At 35.1% G+C, this 19,916-nt stretch overlaps 1 protein-coding gene across 1 annotated transcript in view; it reads right to left on the bottom strand.

Moving 5' to 3' along the window:
* Positions 1 to 8,288: 8,288 nt before the first annotated feature.
* The window catches only part of LOC132556358 (unconventional myosin-Ie-like), a 40,485-nt gene continuing 28,857 nt past the window's right edge, over positions 8,289 to 19,916 (bottom strand). The window contains exons 24-30 of the mRNA XM_060220763.1: positions 19,712 to 19,861; positions 19,015 to 19,169; positions 18,651 to 18,785; positions 17,128 to 17,269; positions 16,781 to 16,813; positions 11,456 to 11,637; positions 8,289 to 10,706 (exon numbers count right to left, since the gene is read on the bottom strand). Of these exons, the coding sequence (XP_060076746.1) occupies positions 10,630 to 10,706; positions 11,456 to 11,637; positions 16,781 to 16,813; positions 17,128 to 17,269; positions 18,651 to 18,785; positions 19,015 to 19,169; positions 19,712 to 19,861 (874 nt within the window). The 3' untranslated portion in view covers positions 8,289 to 10,629. The remainder of the gene's footprint in view (positions 10,707 to 11,455; positions 11,638 to 16,780; positions 16,814 to 17,127; positions 17,270 to 18,650; positions 18,786 to 19,014; positions 19,170 to 19,711; positions 19,862 to 19,916) is intronic.

Here is a 19,916-nt window from a genome sequence, read left to right as displayed (position 1 = left end):
ACAGGTCTGAAACAGCATATTTCAAATATTCAGGCAAACAACTGACCAAACTTTGTTAATGTTATTGTATTCATTGTAAACCACAGGAAGTTTAAAGACAATTAGCAGAGCTCATACATACTTTGTATGTTTTGTCAAGTGTTTTCTGCCTCAGAGTTAGAAAGGTTTAAAAAAAAGTTAGAATTGAGACATGACAGTTTCTTACAGTTCAGTTTTAATAACCAGAAGAGCTAGGGGATTAAAATATTTGCTAAAGAAATTTTCATTCAAAGGACACTTATCTCTGGTCAACTTCTTTTATTTTTGTGATGTCTAAAGAATATATCATTATAAACATCAAAAAGTTGACAAGTGGCATTTAATTCCAGAACATTTATCACCTAAGTCTTCAAGTATAAAAACTGACATTTATTCATTGCAAGATGACCAACATGAAAGAATATGTATAAAACATTTGTACTCTCCGCACAAGGTATCTAGTATATATAGGTCTCCTTTTACTTTGATGGGATCAGTGTAATCTGACAAAAGGTCTAATTTCAATAACTACAAATATTGGTTAAGTGCTCTGAAATCTGATCTATGAATGACATTTAAGGAATGTTTAACAGCTAGTAAAGGTAATGTGATGGAACTAAATACAAACTGTTGCTATGATCATTAGAAGAAAATATTGGTCACCATGACCTACATAATTAACTGTTAAAAATCAAATCATGGCAGGGGATTGGTCTGTATAAACTTTGTCTCACCATTATAATAAATAGGAGGGACTGGTCTGTATAAACTTTGTCTCACCATTATAATAAATAGGAGGGGACTGGTCTGTATAAACTTTGTCTCACCATTATAATAAATAGGACAGGAATAGGAGGGACTGGTCAGTATAAACTTTGTCTCACCATTATAATAAATAGGACAGGAATAGGAGGGACTGGTCAGTATAAACTTTGTCTCACCATTATAATAAATAGGACAGGAATAGGAGGGACTGGTCAGTATAAACTTTGTCTCACCATTATAATAAATAGGACAGGAATAGGAGGGACTGGTCAGTATAAACTTTGTCTCACCATTATAATAAATAGGAGGGACTGGTCTGTATAAACTTTGTCTCACCATTATAATAAATAGGACAGGAATAGGAGGGACTGGTCAGTATAAACTTTGTCTCACCATTATAATAAATAGGAGGGACTTTGTCTTTGTCTCACCATTATAATAAATAGGAGGGACTGGTCTGTATAAACTTTGTATTATAACTTTGTCTCACCATTATAATAAATAGGAGGGACTGGTCTGTATAAACTTTGGTTATAATAAATAGGAGGGGACTGGTCAGTGTATAAACTTTGTCTCACCATTATAATAAATAGGAGGGACTGGTCAGTATAAACTTTGTCTCACCATTATAATAAATAGGAGGGGACTGGTCAGTATAAACTTTGTCTCACCATTATAATAAATAGGAGGGACTGGTCTGTATAAACTTTGTCTCACCATTATAATAAATAGGAGGGACTGGTCTGTATAAACTTTGTCTCACCATTATAATAAATAGGAGGGGGGACTGGTCAGTATAAACTTTGTCTCACCATTATAATAAATAGGAGGGACTGGTCTGTATAAACTTTGTCTCACCATTATAATAAATAGGAGGGGACTGGTCTGTATAAACTTTGTCTCACCATTATAATAAATAGGAGGGACTGGTCTGTATAAACTTTGTCTCACCATTATAATAAATAGGAGGGACTGGTCTGTATAAACTTTGTCTCACCATTATAATAAATAGGAGGGACTGGTCTGTATAAACTTTGTCTCACCATTATAATAAATAGGAGGGGACTGGTCAGTATAAACTTTGTCTCACCATTATAATAAATAGTATAAACTTTGTCTCACCATTATAATAAATAGGAGGGACTGGTCTGTATAAACTTTGTCTCACCATTATAATAAATAGGAGGGGACTGGTCAGTATAAACTTTGTCTCACCATTATAATAAATAGGAGGGACTGGTCTGTATAAACTTTGTCTCACCATTATAATAAATAGGAGGGACTGGTCTGGTCTCACCATTATAATAAATAGGAGGGACTGGTCTGTATAAACTTTGTCTCACCATTATAATAAATAGGAGGGACTGGTCTGTATAAACTTTGTCTCACCATTATAATAAATAGGAGGGACTTATAATAAATAGGAGGGACTGGTCTGTATAAACTTTGTCTCACCATTATAATAAATAGGAGGGGACTGGTCTGTATAAACTTTGTCTCACCATTATAATAAATAGGAGGGGACTGGTCAGTATAAACTTTGTCTCACCATTATAATAAATAGGAGGGACTGGTCTGTATAAACTTTGTCTCACCATTATAATAAATAGGAGGGGACTGGTCAGTATAAACTTTGTCTCACCATTATAATAAATAGGAGGGACTGGTCTGTATAAACTTTGTCTCACCATTATAATAAATAGGAGGGACTGGTCTGTATAAACTTTGTCTCGCCATTATAATAAATAGGAGGGGACTGGTCTGTATAAACTTTGTCTCACCATTATAATAAATAGGAGGGACTGGTCTGTATAAACTTTGTCTCACCATTATAATAAATAGGACAGGAATAGGAGGGACTGGTCAGTATAAACTTTGTCTCACCATTATAATAAATAGGACAGGAATAGGAGGGACTGGTCTGTATAAACTTTGTCTCACCATTATAATAAACAGGACAGGAATAGGAGGGACTGGTCAGTATAAACTTTGTCTCACCATTATAATAAATAGGACAGGAATAGGAGGGACTGGTCAGTATAAACTTTGTCTCACCATAAATAATAAATAGGACAGGAATAGGAGGGACTGGTCAGTATAAACTTTGTCTCACCATAAATAATAAATAGGACAGGAATAGGAGGGACTGGTCAGTATAAACTTTGTCTCACCATTATAATAAATAGGAGGGGACTGGTCTGTATAAACTTTGTCTCACCATTATAATAAACAGGACAGGAATAGGAGGGACTGGTCAGTATAAACTTTGTCTCACCATTATAATAAATAGGACAGGAATAGGAGGGACTGGTCAGTATAAACTTTGTCTCACCATTATAATAAATAGGACAGGAATAGGAGGGACTGGTCAGTATAAACTTTGTCTCACCATAAATAATAAATAGGACAGGAATAGGAGGGACTGGTCAGTATAAACTTTGTCTCACCATAAATAATAAATAGGACAGGAATAGGAGGGACTGGTCTGTATAAACTTTGTCTCACCATTATAATAAATAGGACAGGAATAGGAGGGACTGGTCTGTATAAACTTTGTCTCACCATTATAATAAACAGGACAGGAATAGGAGGGACTGGTCAGTATAAACTTTGTCTCACCATTATAATAAATAGGACAGGAATAGGAGGGACTGGTCAGTATAAACTTTGTCTCACCATTATAATAAATAGGACAGGAATAGGAGGGACTGGTCAGTATAAACTTTGTCTCACCATTATAATAAATAGGAGGGACTGGTCTGTATAAACTTTGTCCACTTTTCATCTGAATGTCTCTATCCTTTCTGTAGAGATATGTTACAAAACTCCAGAGGGAGCAAGCCTATGAATGTCTAACAACAACAACAACAACAACAACAACAGAACAAAATGAACTGATACATGTAGGACTTGTGGGTACACTATGTGTAGGACTTGTGGGTACCCTTATGGGTACCCTTTGTGTAGGACTGTAGGTACCTTTTCAGTACACTTCCCTTATTTATAGATGTATCAGCATGACGAACAAGTCTGAGCTCTCTTATGTGAGTCTTGATACAACACCATGAGAGACATTGTGTTAGAAATTCTAAATCAAAAAAGAGATACTAACAAGTATATACAAAGTTTAGCAAGTCTAGATGAGGTAGTAGTTGACCAGATGAGAAAAACCATTTGGTCAATAACTTTTTAAGACAAGATGCCACATGGGCCTGCAGCACTCACCTGTTATATATATATATATCCCAACCAAATATCATACCTCTCTGCCTTTTGGTTCATGAGAAGAAGTCATTGAAATAGTTGAAAATATTCTACCTCTGTGACCTTGAACATAAGTCAAGGTCATTTATTTTTCCATACTTTGTCAGGATTCATCCTCAGAACATACCAGCCAAATAGCATGCCTCTAGGTCTATGAGTTTATGAGAAGAGGTTGTTTGAATATTTTTTAAAATTTGATCTCTGTGACCTTGAATAAAGGTCAAGATCTTTTCTTTTTTTCTAAATTGGTTGGGTTTCATCCTAGGAACATACCCGCCAAATATCAAGCCTCTAGACCTATTATGTCCTGAAAAAAAAGTTTTAACATATTTGACCCCTGTGACCTTGAATATAGATCAAGGTCATTTCCTTTTGCAAAATTTGTCAGGTTTCATCTAAGCTGAAGAATATTTTTTTTTAGTATCCATCCGTGCCAAACCCTAAAATGTACATACCAGGTATGTTCAAAGTATAGCTAGTTTCTGTTCAAGACGAGAAAAGTCTTGGCCAAGAAAAGAGGAACATTAAGAGAGATGACAAGAAAGAAATAAAGGGGACAATGGTCATTTGTTAGTATAACAAACATCCTCAGATATCCACATGTTGTAACTTAAAGTTACATGCTGCTGAAGTTATGTCTGTGAGAGTCCAGATATAGAACAACATCACAAGGTTTTATCAGGACACACAAAATATCATTACTTTCTATGTAGTATCTAAGGATGTTACCGACGAAAGTTAAGCTTAATTAAAATATTACAGAATTACCAAACCTACTATCTTAAAATAAAAATACATTACAAACATACAAAAGAGTCAATCAATTTTATTTGTAACAATTATAATTTGACAGACTTCTATAAAAATATCTTTAATTGCTATAATAATTAGGTCATGATTGCAAAGGAGCCAATATACATCGTGTATATATTTATAATTGAAAGACAAAGGATGAATATATCATGTCAGTAGAGACAACTTCTTATAAGTAATAATATACGTATGTACATAACTTGAACCAATTTCCAAGATAAAAAATATCTTGGTGTACCGTAAAAATTGCCTCCAAATCAATGTAGCCTATAGCTGTTACATGTATTTGTAGATCAAGACTACACCATTTTACTTACATTATGGCATATATATTTTCATGCAATTTACATTTCTGTAATATAGCATAGTTAATGTATACCATACATAATATATTCTATCCGCTGTACACAGAGAAGATGACTATGGATTTTTTTATTTTGCTCTTGCATACCTATGTGAAGCTAAAATGGAAAACTCACGAGAAGTTCCACACATCTTACAGGATACACATGATCAAAATATCCAGACAAATTTTTTCTAAATCTTCCATGAAGTCAATTTAGCTTGTGATATATTTTGTCTCCATTTTGATGTCATTGATAAATCAGTGTGTAATGTAACTTTATTAACATTTAATATCCTGGCAATCTTTGTTTTTTTATGTATATAATGGTAAACTACATAGATGATAATTAAACACATACTTCAATAATATTATAAAATAAATCCTTGCACTACTAAACACATCAGAAGGTTCACCAGCCCAGTTACATCACTATATCACACTCCAATTTTACTGTAAATAACCTTTTTCAGTTCTAGCTTCACAAATTCTTCACAGTTCTAATGAATATGGACCTATCCTGGTCTTTATCACAGGGACTGGGAATGAGTTACCTAACCTGGCCTGTTTCAGAAGATTATCAGATTTTATAGATGATATATCAAAAGGAAAGTTATTTTTACCGGAAGTAAATCTAACGTCCCAGAACATGCTGATTCAAACCAGGTCTTCCATGTATTTCTATAAAAAGTATTTCAAAACTTCACTAAAATTTTCCTTTAATGGAGTGTTATTTCTTTTAATGTAACATAGAGACTGGACCATATATATAGATAGTCCAGGATGAAATATACATTACAGTATATCCAACACAGAAACAATTTGTATTGACATACGTATCTATTTCAAAATTTTTCAAGAATGGAAAAACTTTGACCAACCATCACGGATAACCAGCTGATCGGAGATTCATAGTATTTTCACAATTGTTTTGTGTAACAGTAATCTCTGGACTCCCAAATCTCTCAGTATCACCAGGTAACCATCTTTATCCTGACAAAGCAGAGACTAGGTTAGGGTAATTGTCAAATTTTACTTTACAATATTTTAAGATATTGCTCCACAAAAGGAAGATAATCCACACAGGCTAAAACGTGAGAGAAGATTCAGGATTAAATTATACCATATTACACAAAAGTATTACTTCAATAAAAAGAAAAAAACAGTAAAAAAAATTCAAAACAAATTATATAAAAGTTTAAGGTGACATCCTCATTTTCAGATCAATGACAGGGTAATTAGTTACAAAGGAAGCGAGTACTATACCTATAGTAACTTAATACATTTATCTACTGATAACTGAAACACATGCTTTATTTTATATCTTAATGATAAATTATATGTAATGTCAGTAGTTATGTAGTAGAGTCAGAGACAAGGTTTAGGTATGGAATTCGTATGTGTATAATAGAAGGCAATCTTACAAACAACTTTTAGCCTAAACACACAAAGTTATACCTGACTTACATATATAAAACATCATGTAGAACACTCGAGTTAGTATGTTCATATCTTAACAGAAGATAATGAAGGTTTTATAGGTAAACATACCTGTACCAATAGGTAATGAATGTTTTACAGGTAAACATACCTGTACCAGTCGGTAATGTAGGTTTTTAAGGTAAACATACCTGTACCAGTAGGTAATGAAGGTTTTACAGGTAAAAATACCTGTACCAGCAGTTTATGAAGCTTTTACTAGTCAACAACCTCTCCCAATATTCTCTTTTGACCTTTCATCCTCTCTTTTCATTTTTTTTTATTAATATACATCTAGACATTTCAAAAAGTCAAAAAATTATTATTTACTATAAATGATTTCTAAATCAAAATAAAAAATTGCTTCAATACAAATTCTTCTTTCAATCATCACAAGAAAACCAAACATCTTGGGCATCCAGTCACTTTTTATGAAATATTGAACATTCTGTCTTTTTATAATGGTTGGCATCATAAAGAGGGCAATTGTGTTGGGAGAGTTAATTCCATACTCGGTAACCCTATACAAAACGTACAAAATTACATTGTATATTCATGTACTATTGTTAAGTATACATTAGTTTGGTCAATAAACTACACTACAAATGCAAGGAAAACTGTCAGTATACTGCAGATGATATCTATTGTATCAGTTCTTCCTGACACAAGTCCTAGACCTGAAACAAGAAGACTTTCATCTAGGACCAAGGTGATGTCTTTGATTCAAGGTCATGTCACTGATTCAAGGTCATGTCACTCATTAAATGTCATGGCATTGATCGAAGGTCACATCTTTGATCAACAGTGACATCTTTCACAATATTTCTGCTTTATCTAACCGGTAAGTTGTATTACAGCTAGTGAGGCTGAACAGAATTTTTATATGTAGGTCCTCTATAACTAGATAATTCTGATTATCTCCTGATGCCCCGTATCTTGTCTTTCCTACATCTATTATATAATCTTATTATGTTTTAGAGAATATACTACATTTCTATACCAGTACATTATTCTACCTCGCTACATAAGAATGTATATACACTTGTATAAACACATAAACAAATTTCTGTTATCATTAATATAAAGGGTCCTCCTTTATAAAATGGTGATTTAACATCAACAAAGTAATAAAACATACCCAAGAGTAGAATTCCAAAACAGCTCTTATAAATTTATACAACTTGTATTACATATCTTCTGAGACATTTGTGTAAACAAAATCCTACAATGTTGTACAGTTATATTTGTATTTCCCTACACATCATAGTTCATCTCAGAAGGAACATTAGCTTCCATAGCTATTATACAAATGTACCTGTACTACAAAGTTTACACTGGAATATGTATATGTATAAGCTACTTTGTCATATACAAGTAAGCCTATGGCACAATTTGGTTGTTAACACTGAGTCAGACAGCAGGCCATGTAAATTGTATATATTAAAAATAATTCTTTATGAATAATGTTGTTTCCATTATTTACTTTGTAATTTTTTACTGATAGAGGCTTAACTCCTTATATATCTATCAATATTGTATCTAGATTATAATTTCAATTTAATCAAAATTATAATAAGATAAAAAAATGAAATAATATTTGAAATAATTAGCTGATATGCTGTAACTTGTTAGAATGATGAACATGTTAACCGATATCAGTGGTAGTTTGTTGACTTTTACAGTAATTGTCTATTTTGGGCAGTAATTTTTACCGAGTTTTGATAAAAAATTAAAAATGTTGTACTTGTATATGTTTAAGATATTTTCAATATTACAGCACTATATCATATGATTGCTGACAATTGATAAAATACATTTATTGTGATACAAATTACTTGGTATATATATGTAGTAACACAGGATAATGGTACTATCTTCTATAATAATTGTGTTATCTAGTACAATGTGCTGTAGTGTAGTAAAATTGATGATATTCAATATTCATATGATATGAATTTTACTTCAAACTAAGGCACACTATGTGTTTTATATGTGTGGAATATAACCATAGAAACATACAGAGGACGGCATGTAAATGTAATCAACAGACTTCTTCAGGACTTCTATACATTTCTTCAAATCTGACAGGAAATTGAAAAAATTGTAACATATATTCTTCAAAAACATATGATATCTTAATGTGATGATGGAAATATAAATGATAATCATTTGCTTTGTTCAGAAAATACAAATCTGTATTGTATATTGAAAATAGATATGGGAACTTTTCTGGACATCATACTAATCACTGCATAGACAGAAAAATATCAAATTTTCTCCTCAAATCTACATAAGTGTTTTGCTAACTGTCGCGCTAAATTTCAATTACTTATGACTATTTTGTACAGGACATTTCTGAGGATCTCTCTCAGTTCAGTATTAAAACTTTAAATACACTAGCTGGATCTTACCAGAATCTAACACAAGTATTATATAATTTTAAATTTGATTTCCAATTGTGCAACTACAGCTACACCTTCTATGGTTACAGTGATGCCATGGCAATTATGGTTATATTGAGGCCATGGCAATTATGGTTACAGAAATGTCATGACAATATCCTCACCTTCTATGGTTACAGTGATGCCATGGCAATTATAGTTATAGTGATGCCATGGCAATTATGGTTACAGAAATGCCATGGCAATATCTTCACCTTCTATGGTTACAGTGATGCCATGGCAATTATGGTTATAGTGATACCATGGCAATTATGGTTACAGAAATGCCATGGCAATATCTTCACCTTCTATGGTTACAGTGATGCCATGATAACAGCCACAACTATTACTATGATCACAGCAATGGAATGACAACAGTCACAGCTTCTATGGTTACAGAGATGCTATGACAATGTCCACACCTGCTATGGTTATAGCAATACCATGACAACATCCACGTCTATGGTTACAGAGATGCCATGACAATGTGCACACCTGCTAGGGTTACAGCAATACCATGACAACATCCACATCTATGGTTACAGAGATGCCATGACAACCACACCTTCTGTGAAAACATCCACACTTTCCCTGGAGGCAGTACATACAACATGTGAAGTACATAAGGCATCAAATAACAAGCACAGACAAAGCGAGTGCATAAGGTGAATATGCTGAATTAAAACAAATGTTAAAGTCAAATACATCACAATCACTCTCACATGTAAAATACTATGACTGTACCTAAACTTATAGTGGTTAATTCTAGCTGGCTTCATTTACCTACATGTTACATAAGGTAGGAGCTTTATATAGATTTATCCATTGTACTTAGCAGTCTAACTTTATATGTCCTCTCATTTTGTACCTGGGCATGTACTTTACAAGGCATAACTACCTATTATAGACAATATCTCAAATAGACACTGCAGAAATATTAATTTTGTATTGAAAGTTCAACAAATTTTTCAATTTGATTTCTGGTTTTTTCACTTGTGCACATTTTTGTCTTTTCTTGTCTGACAAATCGCCTAACTCTTGTATTATACCTGATCTGGATAAGATAATGGCAGTATAAGGAATACAAAATCTGATACAATATCTATACATCATATAGGCAAAAGATGGACTTTATAAGCCTTTCCTACCCCACAGTAACAATGGTCAGTATATGTATGATGATAAATGTATATCTCTTCATGATCCATAGAAAATGTATGGAGACAAACACACCAAGTACAGAATACTGTTGACTCAGTATTACAGTGACTGTGACTTCACCGACCCTATGAGGTATAGTGCTATCATTTGATACGACCGGCCATCTGGCGCCCTATTTCCACATTACAGTCCCTTGTTCTATCACAGAACTGTTGGCCCTCATAGTAAGCTATAGTATAACTCTCTCTTTATCATACCAACAAACCCTATCATGGGTCAGCACTTTGTAACAAATGTTGCATAGTTTCTATAGGAATGTCCTGGAGATCAGAGCTCTGCAGCCTATCACAGCTTTTCCACATAGTTGGCTGGAAACAGGCCCTGTTTTCCTCGCAGCTTCCCTGTCCACCAGCCGGTTGCCTCTGAGGATTTCAAAAGTTTGAATTCCACATTCAAGAAGCAAATTAATTTACAAAGTTCTTTTATTAAAAATCAAAATCTGTTTAACAGTTATCGTTATTATAAGTGAATATTGCTTGGTCTACATATCTCTACCATATATTTCACCATTTCCTACATGTGCAATAAAAAACAACAAAAAACATAACATTTTTTTCTTTATGACAATCATGGAAGAATTTTGATCAGCTTATATGAATCACTTTTGCTTGTCAGAATAAAAGGGTGTGAAGGTCTTCACACTTTAAACTATTAAAGAATTGATTGAATCCTAGATGTTCTGGTAAAAAGAGTATGTTATGCACTTGCCACTTGACCAATACAGGGTTCAATCTTTATGCTTTTAATCAGCTAAAGGAGGGAACCAGAATTTGTGATGATCTCCTGACAAGATCAGTAAAGTGTTTGATATCAATACCTTCTTTAACTATTTCTATGACATCTTGCAAGATCAGTAAAGCGTTTGATATCAATACCTTTTTTAACTATTTCTATCATGTCTCCTGACAAGATCAGTGAAGTGTTTGAAATTAATACTTTAACTATTTCTATGATGTCTCCTGACAAGATCAGTCAAGCGTTTGATATCAATACCTTTTTTAACTATTTCTATCATGTCTCCTGACAAGATCAGTGAAGTGTTTGAAATTAATACTTTAACTATTTCTATGATGTCTCCTGACAAGATCAGTAAAGCGTTTGATATCAATACCTTCTTTAACTATTTCTATGACATCTCCTTCATTGAAGCTTAGTTCATCAACATCCTGGGCATCGTAGGCATACAGACATCGACACTGAGGGAAAGCAGGCTTCGGTTTGGGTGCAGCTGGGGGTTTAGGACGTCCCCCGCCAGGACTGGGCTTTTTGGTACTAGATCTGTTCCTTTGTACACTGAAAACAGCAAAAATAGTGAACTTTCGAAGTTAAATTATTTTGTATCATCACAAGTGTTTCCTTGAACAAATTATCTCTTTTAAGAAAAAGTTGGCTCTTACCTTCCGACTTATTTCTAGAAACACGTAATCTCAACCTTTCCAATAACATCAAAGAACATGTTGACCCTAACCTTTCCACTTATCTTTAAGTATAAGTTGATAATAACCTTTAATTTCTAGTAACCATCTGATCCTAAATTTTATACTTATTTCCAGAAACATGTTGACTCTTGCGTTTCCACTTACTTCTACAAACATGTTAACCCTAATGTTCCCATTTATTTTCACAAATTATGTTGACGCTAACTTTCCACTTATCTCCATGAACACAATTAAAAAAATACACAATGCAATGTAAATTATTTATTTCTGCTATCTATTTATAGACCTCATTACATTCTGTTTTATTTGTACTCAACAGTAATGTCCATCTTTTTTCTGTAACAATCTTTTTAATGCCCTCAGTAGTCCTGAAATAGCAATCATTTTAATGCCCTCAGTAGTCCTGAAATAGCAATCATTTTAATGCCCTCAGTAGTCCTGAAATAGCAATCTTTTTAATACCCCCAGTAGTCCTGAAATAGCAATCTTTTATAGAAATCATTTTAATGCCCTCAGTAGTCCTGAAATAGCAATCATTTTAATGCCCTCAGTAGTCCTGAAATAACTCTTTTTAATACCCCCAGTAGTCCTGAAATAGCAATCTTTTTAATACCCTCAGTAGTCCTAAATGCAATCATTTTAATGCCCTCAGTAGTCCTGAAATAACTCTTTTTAATGCCCTCAGTAGTCCTGAAATAACTTTTTTTAATGCCCTCAGTAGTCCTGAAATAGCACTCTTTTTAATGCCCTCAGTAGTCATGAAATAGCAAATTTTTTAATGTCCGCAATAGTTCTGAAATAGTTAAACATTAATGCATTTGGTAGAACTGATAAAATATGCTTTAAATATTTTTTCTTGAAAAAACATTAGTCTACATGATTTAATGCTGAATCAAATCTAATGAGAATTGAAATTTAGCACAGTAATGAATTAAATTCCTATCAAGTATTGAAATAAGCTATATATAATTATATGATATTAAAAATATGTAAACTACTGATTAGAGACTTTACCCGACATAATCACAATTACCTTAAATATGCTGAAAAGGAAAATTTAATTTTCTAAGATTATTGTATATTTTAAAGCAGTTTATAAAGTATAGTATCAATGTATTCGTCACAACACTAACAATACCATTACAGGAGCTCTCTGGCCTAGAGTTACTTCCCTTTTCCAGTATTTGTCATATTGACCAAGTGTAATGACAGCTTTTAATGCTGATATAGTATGTGCCAGCAAGTCTAAATTTCCCATGTTTGATCCATGTAGTTTCTATTTTTTTCGTTTTAATCTTTATTTTTGCTTTGAAATTCTCAAAATTTAAATGGTTACAACTTGGCAAAATATCCCACCAGGTCTTACATGTGAAAACACCATTTTTCTTCTTCACAACAATATTTATGGGGAGTACAACATCTAGACAGGTTTGCAATGTTTTCTAAAAGTTTCACAATAATTATCACAGAATTAATTTCAATGATATCAGTAAAACTATCTCAAACTAATTGCTCAATCAGTGTACATCTTACCTAAAAATAAAGGTATCATTTATTCAGCTTGAGTCACCATTAAGTGCTGTGATCACAGCCTCAGTTTGGTAGGTACTTTGTTCGACTTAAGTCACCACTAAGTGCTGTGATCACAGCCTCAGTTTGGTAGGTACTTTATTCAGCTTAAGTCACCACTAAGTGCTGTGATCACAGCCTCAGATTGGTAGGTACTTTGTTCGGCTTAAGTCACCACTAAGTGCTGTGATCACAGCCTCAGTTTGGTAGGTACATGAGGTATTTATTTAATATCAACAAAACACAAAATATCAACCCCATATTTATCCAGCAATAAGTCTGGGCCTGATAATCAAAGTAAACATATATATCAGGTATTTTTTAGCAAAATAATAACCGACAATCACTGCAATTTTATTGCTATACAATCAGTTCACCTCCTGAGAACTGATCAGTATGTCTGTTTCCTGAACTTATTGTAGGTTAAATACAGTAATGGCCTGAGTATCAGGCAGTGTCATGCTGTATCCCTACTCCATGGTACAAGTCTACATCACTACATCAGAGACTACAAACATCAAATTAAACCCATATAGAACATCATTAACAGAAAATCACTCCTGGTTTTGACAGTTACCCCAAAGTGTATTGATCTACCATTCTGACAAACAAACCGCTTAATCCAGACATAACATATTTCTAAAAATATCAAACTTATTTCATGACTCTAAAAAGATCCTTTTCCTAAAGGCAGTATATCATATAAAACCATATTGCCAATCAAAGTTTTCAAGTTTCATCATTTTGGTCATTTGGAGATGAGAGCTATTTATGTTAAACACCAGGTATCCAATTTTACAATTTTGTTCTTTTTACAACTTCTGGACTTTTCATACTGAGCTCTCACAGATTATTCTTTTGAGAGAAATCTGAAAGTTTAAACGATTCATCGAAATTACTAACAGATATTTTTCATATGGTCTGATGTTTTATATGACATTATTACTGACCTTTAACCTAATGACAAACCTTACTATCAATAATACCACCACCAACAACACTTACATACCAATCATCCATTTCTCTGGATTGCCTCCCTTTAATTCATATTTAATTCCTTGTAAGGAATTGTTACTGGGTAAGTTTTCACCATATCAATTAATTCTCAAAATATTCCACACAATGAGATTTTATGCAGACATAAGTGTATTTTAGGAAATAAAAAGAATCTGTTTAGAAGATAGGAACAGTCTAAGCATGGTCTCATGATCCCTCTGACTGTTATTGCACTAAGTGAGCAGTTTGTCAAAATAAAACATCTTTACAGTTTAATTACAATTTATATTTAGATAACTGACTGCCATTTTATATTTTACACTGTGTTCTTTCCTCAATTTCATGGCATTTTTAATTTAAGACTGAATTCTGTAACCTGTCTTCTGTTCTCATGGTCTTATATAACCATGCATTATCTGAGTGCTCATGCCAATATACCTTTACTTAATGACATCCTTAAATAAAGGCATACATTTCATGCAAGACTAAGTAAACAGACTTAATCAACTGAGTCTGAACCACTCTATGTCAACAGCAGTAACTTGTTCGCTTGTCAATAAAATTAACGTACAGAAAATATTCTATTCTTAAGCCAGGATTACAGTCTTCTTGTCAAAAACACATTTCTTCATAGATATCATGGATTGATATTTAAAATCACATTACATTTACTGTCTTTTTTTTAACAAAGCTACTGCAATCTTCTGAAACCTCCATTTGTATATTTGCCTCCTGATGTTTCATAATATCTCACATCACTCTAAAAGTTTCAAATGAATGCATCTGATTAAAAGACTTTCAAACGAAAAAATTTGGAACCATTAAATTAATTTGGATAGTTTGAAAAAGTCACTTCATAGTTACATTGTAGTGAGTTATCTAATAAAACGAAAATGTACACACACAACAAAATTACATGCCCTCGGCCTTCCAGTTGGTGAATCACACGACAGTAAAAGCACAAAAGCATATACAGTTTAGCCTCTCAATTCCAGCCATGTTGATTTTACTTGGCACTGATATTATTGTCCCACTCTCTAATGCCCACTTCTCTGTCCCACCTCCAGTGCCCACTTCTGTGTCCCACCTCCAGTGCCCAATAATCTGGCTGTCCCATCTTCCAGTACCCACTTATCTGATCGTCCCTTTCTCCAGTGCCCACTAATCTGATCGTCCCTCTATCCAGTGCCCACTAATATGATTGCCACACCCTTCAGTGCCCACTTATCTGCTTGTCCCACTCTCCAGTGCCCACTTATCTGATTGTCCCACTCTCCAGTGCCCACTAATCTGATCGTCCCTCTCTCCAGTGCCCACTAATCTGATTGTCCCACTCTCCAGTGCCCACTAATCTGATTGTCCCACCCTCCAGTGCCCACTTATCTGATTGTCCCACTCTCCAATGCCCAATAATATGATCGTCCCACTCTCCAGTGCCAACTAATCTGATTGTCCCACCCTCCAGTGCCCACTAATCTGATTGTTCCACCCTCCAGTGCCCATTAATATGATTGCCACACCCTCCAGTGCCCACTTATCTGATTGTTCCACCCTCCAGTGCCCACTAATATGATTGCCACAAGCTCCAGCGCCCACTTATCTGATTGTCCCACTCTCCAGTGCCCACTAATATGATCGTCCCACTCTCCAGTGCCCACCAATCTTATTGTCCCTGTCTCCAGTGCCCATTAATCTGATCGTCCCACTCTTCAGCTGCCACTAATCTAAATGTCCCATTTCTAGTCAGCACTAATCTGAATGTCCCATTATTCAGCCAACACCAATAAACCATCAAGCCACTACTTGTCTAAATGTCCCATGATCTAGTTGGACTAACTTGTAAGTCCCGCTCTCCAGCTGCCACAAACCTGAATGTTCTGTTATGCAACCACCACTTAACATCATGTTATCATCCAGCTGCACTATTTCTAATGTTCCACTTTCAACCTGCAACTTATCTGATTTGCCCATTAACCAGCCGTCACTTATCTGAATAAAATCCCAGGTACCAGCCACCACTATTTTTAGTGTCCTACTATTCAGCTGCTTTCATGAATGCCCACTCTATAGCCAGTATCACAACAAGACAATTGACAATTTCTTGCTTTTATAAAATTGTACTACTGAACTGATCTAGCAGTTTTTTGAAACTATTTTGTTGGACTTTTGAGGCTCGCCTGTATTCTGGTATTTATCTGGAAATAAGCCCGAGAGAGAGAACTATATGGGAAGGGGGAGGGGGGTGGAGAGTGCACAAAAACAGTGAACGAAAGCTGTGAGATGAGGTCTTTTCAGGATGATGAAATCTTATTTGTTATTGCTATAAATGAACTTCAATCTCCACTGGTGGGCTTATTATCAGGTATGGGCTTATTGCCAGATGTTAACAGGTGTTATCAGACAGACAAAATTTGTGTTAATGTTAAACTTACTCTCTCATTCGTTCTTCGTCAATACGCTGTAGACTAATAGACAGGACAGTATACATATTACAACATCTCAATGACAACCTATAGTCAGTGTATTATAATCATGGCAGTTTATGATAACAAAGTATACAGTAAACAGAGTAATTGGTTAGTCAATAGAATTATGTTTCTGTTTTCAAAGTGAAAGATACAGCATTATCACAGAAAAGTCAACAAGATACGAAGTTTGTTTTGATTCAGCCTGAGTGGTAACAGTGAAAATTTGAAACAATGTAAATTCTTCATGTATCACATATTAAAGTTATCTAAAAATATAATAACTGAAGGAACATAACTCTGACAGTGCTTACCCTGAGTAACCAGCATCTGGTGTTGCCATGAAATTATTGTTATTGTTCATCAGAGCCTCATTTATCTTCTTAGCCTTCTTCTGAGCACCATCTCGAGGTAATGACGGTGTTTTGTCACTGAGGCGACGAGATCGACGGTTACCTGAAAGTCAAATACAAGTTTTTTTAGAATAAATCTTCAATCTAGAGATGTCTATTATTATGTTTAACACACTTGATGACCCGTATGTAGCTGGAATGGATCACATTCAGGTGCCAAACAGCACAGATACATAACATTCATACTACAATAAACCAACACCATCAAAGTATAAATCTGAAGTCCACCTGGATTTTTGGTCAGAAGAAAGAAATGTTTCACTCTGGCTATCAAACCTGTGTTAAATGAAAGAGTTTTAATGACTCAGCCAAACAGGATAGAACCAAACACTTTATTGTTCATCAATGGAAATCATTAGCAATTTTATAACAGCGACACACAGTCCAAGCACTAATCTAAATTGTGCATCAAAAACTAGTTGATTTAGGCATGGTTAGATTTGAAAAGGTACATTTTTTTAACAGTGGTGAAACCAGAAGGAGTTTCTAGGTGGCAGGTATTATGTAAAGAAGCATAATGGTAATGATAGCTTATCCTTTGTGTTGTGTGGTATTTCATTTCATTCCCTGTTCAGTGTGCATAATGCATTTGTAATATTTGTGAGTGGTAGGATTGGTAGATTTCATCAAAACTGCTTGAGAGGAGGAGAGATTAGGAGCATTGAATGTGAGTGAGATGGAGCCCTTAGTGTAGAAGGGATGCAAGATAATAATTAAGGCAAGATGGAATAGATGAGGTTAAATCCCTAATGATGGTGGGGGTCCATGGTACTAACTGAGGTTAGGAGGGTCAGATGCCTATAGGTATGCAGCCCCTTGTTATAGAGGGTGTGTCTGAGTTCCTCATGATGGCAGGGAGGAGGTAGAAGTCTACAAATACTAGAAAGGTTGAATGTGGGTTTGGGTAGAGCACCTGGTGATCGAGGGGTTGCTGATTACTTACTCAAAATAGGAAGGGTGGTTGTGGTGCCTTTTGAATGGATAAGTTGATGGGTATTTACGGTACTTACTGAGACGAGAAGGGTTGGATGTGGGTGGTGGTGGAGCCCCTCGTGATGGAGGGGGTGCTAGGAACTTACTTAGACTAGGAGGGTCGGATGTGGGTGGTGGTGGAGCCCCTCGTGATGGAGGGGGTGCTAGGAACTTACTTAGACTAGGAGGGTCAGATGTGGGTGGTGGTGGAGCCCCTCGTGATGGAGGGGGTGCTAGGTACTTACTTAGACTAGGTGGGTCGGATGTGGGAGGTGGTGGAGCCCCTCGTGATGGAGGGGGTGCTGTGTACTTACTGAGACGAGAAGGGTTGGATGTGGGTGGTGGTGGAGCCCCTTGTGACGGAGGGGGTGCTAGGTACTTACTGAGACTAGGAGGGTTGGATGTGGGAGGTGGTGGAGCCCCTTGTGACGGAGGGGGTGCTAGGTACTTACTGAGACTAGGAGGGTTGGATGTGGGAGGTGGTGGAGCCCCTCGTGATGGAGGGGGTGCTGAGGGAGCAGATCTGCTGGGTGGATTTTTCCTCCTCAGGGTACCATTACTAACATGCATCTTCTTTTTCCCTGGCCCTGCAAAAACAAAACCAAAATAAAAATTTTAAAATCTTATTTACAAGTAAAGAGAAAACTTTTCAATTTCTGTGTTTCATTTATTTCTTTTAAGTTAACCCCAATTTCAAACATTAGAGGCAGTTTTTAAGATTTTTTTATGACCCTGCTCTGAAATGGTGAAGAAATATTCTACATGGAGAATTTTTATAAAATGAATAGATAATAATGTAAAACACTGCTGACTTACGAGAATCCTTAGGAAGTCCTGGTCCTATACTGACATTTAACACTTTGCTTGATGGCTTCATCACAGCTACGTCCTGAGGCTGTCCTAGCTTACTAAACTTGAGGCATCTTGTACCACCTCCTCCCCAGCCTTCCTTCTTTATTGGAAATTCTAACCTGTAATTCAGTCATACAATGGTTGGTGCTGTAACCAGGATTCCTAGTATTTCTCATCGTGTCTTAATAGAGTTTGTATCTTAGCACAGGTGGTGTCTTAACAAAAATTATGTTAACAGATTGGGTATCTGAACAGAGGTGATGTCTTATCAGATTTTATGTCTTAACAGAACAGGTGTCTTAACAAAAGTGATGTCTTAACATAGCCAGTGTCTTAACACAGATGGTCTCCCACCAAAGGCAAATCACTTAATAAAGGCAATTTCTTAACAAAGGTTATATCCTATCAGAGCTGGTGTCTTAACAGAGGTTATTATTCAACAAAGGTGGTCTCTTAACAGAGGTGATTTTCTTAAAAGAGGAAGTACTTTAAAAGGTGTGGTTTGTTGGGATGAGTAAATGACACTTTATTAAGAAACATGATTAACACAGATTGTCTCTCCAGCATCTTTCAGAGTACTTTACCCTGTTATAGCCTTAAATTAGACCAACATCATTTTATCCTATCAGTAATATACACGACTCCTTAAAAAGAATCTCACGTGTCACTGAACTGTGTGCGCAGCTCCCTGCCAGTTTTGTCTTTGAAGCGTTTAGACAATGTAGAGAGGAATTCTGTCTTGAAAACTGATTCCAGTAAACTAGCATAGTCGTCCTGTATATGTAGGACGAACAAGTCATCTTGTAGGGTACTGAAATATAAATCTCTCTTTAAAATTTATATTGTGAAATGATTCTTATCTTCAG

The sequence above is a fragment of the Ylistrum balloti genome, unplaced genomic scaffold (assembly GCF_031769215.1).
Source record: "Ylistrum balloti isolate Yb309-2 unplaced genomic scaffold, AGI_CSIRO_Ybal_v1 Utg370566, whole genome shotgun sequence".
NCBI classification, from domain to species: domain Eukaryota; kingdom Metazoa; phylum Mollusca; class Bivalvia; order Pectinida; family Pectinidae; genus Ylistrum; species Ylistrum balloti.
This window is presented reverse-complemented; position numbering and strand designations above follow the sequence as displayed.